General features: G+C 33.1%; 1 protein-coding gene across 3 annotated transcripts in view; it reads left to right on the forward strand.

Annotated features, from left to right (window-relative positions):
• The window catches only part of PIBF1 (progesterone immunomodulatory binding factor 1), a 149,730-nt gene extending 148,065 nt beyond the window's left edge, over positions 1–1,665 (forward strand). For all 3 annotated transcript variants that reach the window (XM_025048173.1, XM_015590851.2, XM_006913785.3), the window contains one exon: positions 1,376–1,665. In XM_025048173.1, coding sequence (XP_024903941.1) covers positions 1,376–1,426 — 51 coding nt within the window. In that variant the 3' untranslated portion in view covers positions 1,427–1,665. The remainder of the gene's footprint in view (positions 1–1,375) is intronic.
• The last annotated feature ends 224 nt before the right edge of the window (positions 1,666–1,889 follow it).

A 1,889-nucleotide genomic window follows, 5' to 3' on the forward strand; every position in this document is an offset into this window, starting at 1 on the left:
TACCATGGAAGCTTCTTTCACCTTTAATACTAAGGACTCTGGACTTTCTTTTAAAGAAAAACTTCTGAAATGTTTTAATGCAGATTTGCATTTTAGAAAGATAAGCTTGGAAAGATTGTGTGTGGACTTTGAATTGAACAGAATAGAGAAGAGCTCCAAATCAGGGTTAGGAAGCTCTTGTAGGAACCAAGCCAGAAATTGTAAGAACCCAAGGTAAGCTGATAGGATCAAGATAGGAGCAGAATGAGGAGTTAAAAGGATATTTCGGTAAAAGGCAGGGACTGTTTAAAATGGATGTAGCAAGTGAAAAGAAGAATTCTTAAAATGAAGAGAAAGCAAACATTTCTGGTTGAGATGACTGAGCAAAGTATGATACCATTTGACAAGACAGAGAATATGGACAATTAGGGGAGTCCATTTGGACATACTGAATTTTTGTTGCCTGTGGGGACCATATGAAAGTATCTGTAACTCGAATTAGAGGCGGGATGTATAGATGGGGATAGAGGAGAAAGTGGGGGGAAGGGAGTCCACTGGCTTATTTAGCGGTAACTGAAGCTGGTCGAGGGCGTGGGTAAGGCCAAGAAGAGCTGACCATGGATGTCACTTCCACCATTTAGTGTATCAGCTATGGCACATAAAACTATACAAAAAAGGCAAAATTATAAGATATATATGACTACAGCATATATGTGTGTATATTTAGGAATGTGGTCTTTCATAGTTTTAAACAGATATAAGTGGGAAAGCAGTAAACTGCATATTTAATTTATTATAATACATAATATAAGATGCTTTGGAAAGGAGCTCTAAGTGCTTTATTCTGTAAGTCTACCTCCTTGGCTTTTTTGTTACTGTATACAGCCAAGTTCTTTTTAGACTTAAGTGATTTAGCAATAAACCCCAAAAGTGCTCTGGTAAATACTGAGCAATTCAGAAGACCCAAAGCACAATGGTTTGGATCTCGTAATTCTTCAATAAATATCTATTGAGTGAATGAATATCCATGTATAGATAGATAAGACTGACAAAAAAAAAAAGAAGCTATATCTTGTTTTTTTTTAATTCTCTTTGAAAATAGAAACAATTCATACAACACTCACCTCTGTAGAATATGTTAAATATAGGCTTTGAGCCAGAAAACACAGATGTGTGTTTTTCTCCAGACATTCCAGGTGGGAGATTTATTCTGACAAAAGACAAAACCTTTGCCCTTAACTATTCTTCTGAATTAAGAAAAGCAATTATTTACTGTAATCTTACATAAAAAGCCCCAATATGTATTGGTACTTAGTTCTCTGAATCGCCTCTCTTGTCCTCTTAGTAAGCATTTTACTTGACTTTCTTTTTATTCTTTTTTCTTTTTTTTTAACAGACCAAAAAAGAAGCACCTGAGTGGTCTAAGAAACAAAAGATGAAGACCTAGTGTTTTGGATGGATTTGCTGTGTCATTATTTACTCTTGAAGTTCTTTTTCTGGTGAACAAAAAGTTTATCTGAATCATGTGCTTGGCATTTTTAAAATAACTAATTTAAAATTTATTTTAACTGAATGTTAAATTAACAGATTTCAGCATAATCAAATGTATAAAAGTACAAACAACAGTATATCGGTTTTGGTTTATCTGTTTTGTTACAAAAATAAATATATACTCTATGACTTAAATTTGGGGGGCTTTCATAATTCTCAAGGCATTTTAAAGTATATGGCCTACCAATATTTTATGTAGTTATATTGGTGAGTACATTTTCTAACTATATAAATTCAGAGCTTAACATGAATACCAAGACACCTAAATTTTTTAAAATTAAGAATCATTTATGAAATCTCCTAGAATACTTGAAATGCCCAATAATGTAGTCAGATATCATGTAGGTAGATATTATTTG

Source organism: Pteropus alecto, unplaced genomic scaffold (genome assembly GCF_000325575.1).
Source record: "Pteropus alecto unplaced genomic scaffold, ASM32557v1 scaffold72, whole genome shotgun sequence".
NCBI classification, from domain to species: Eukaryota; Metazoa; Chordata; class Mammalia; order Chiroptera; family Pteropodidae; genus Pteropus; species Pteropus alecto.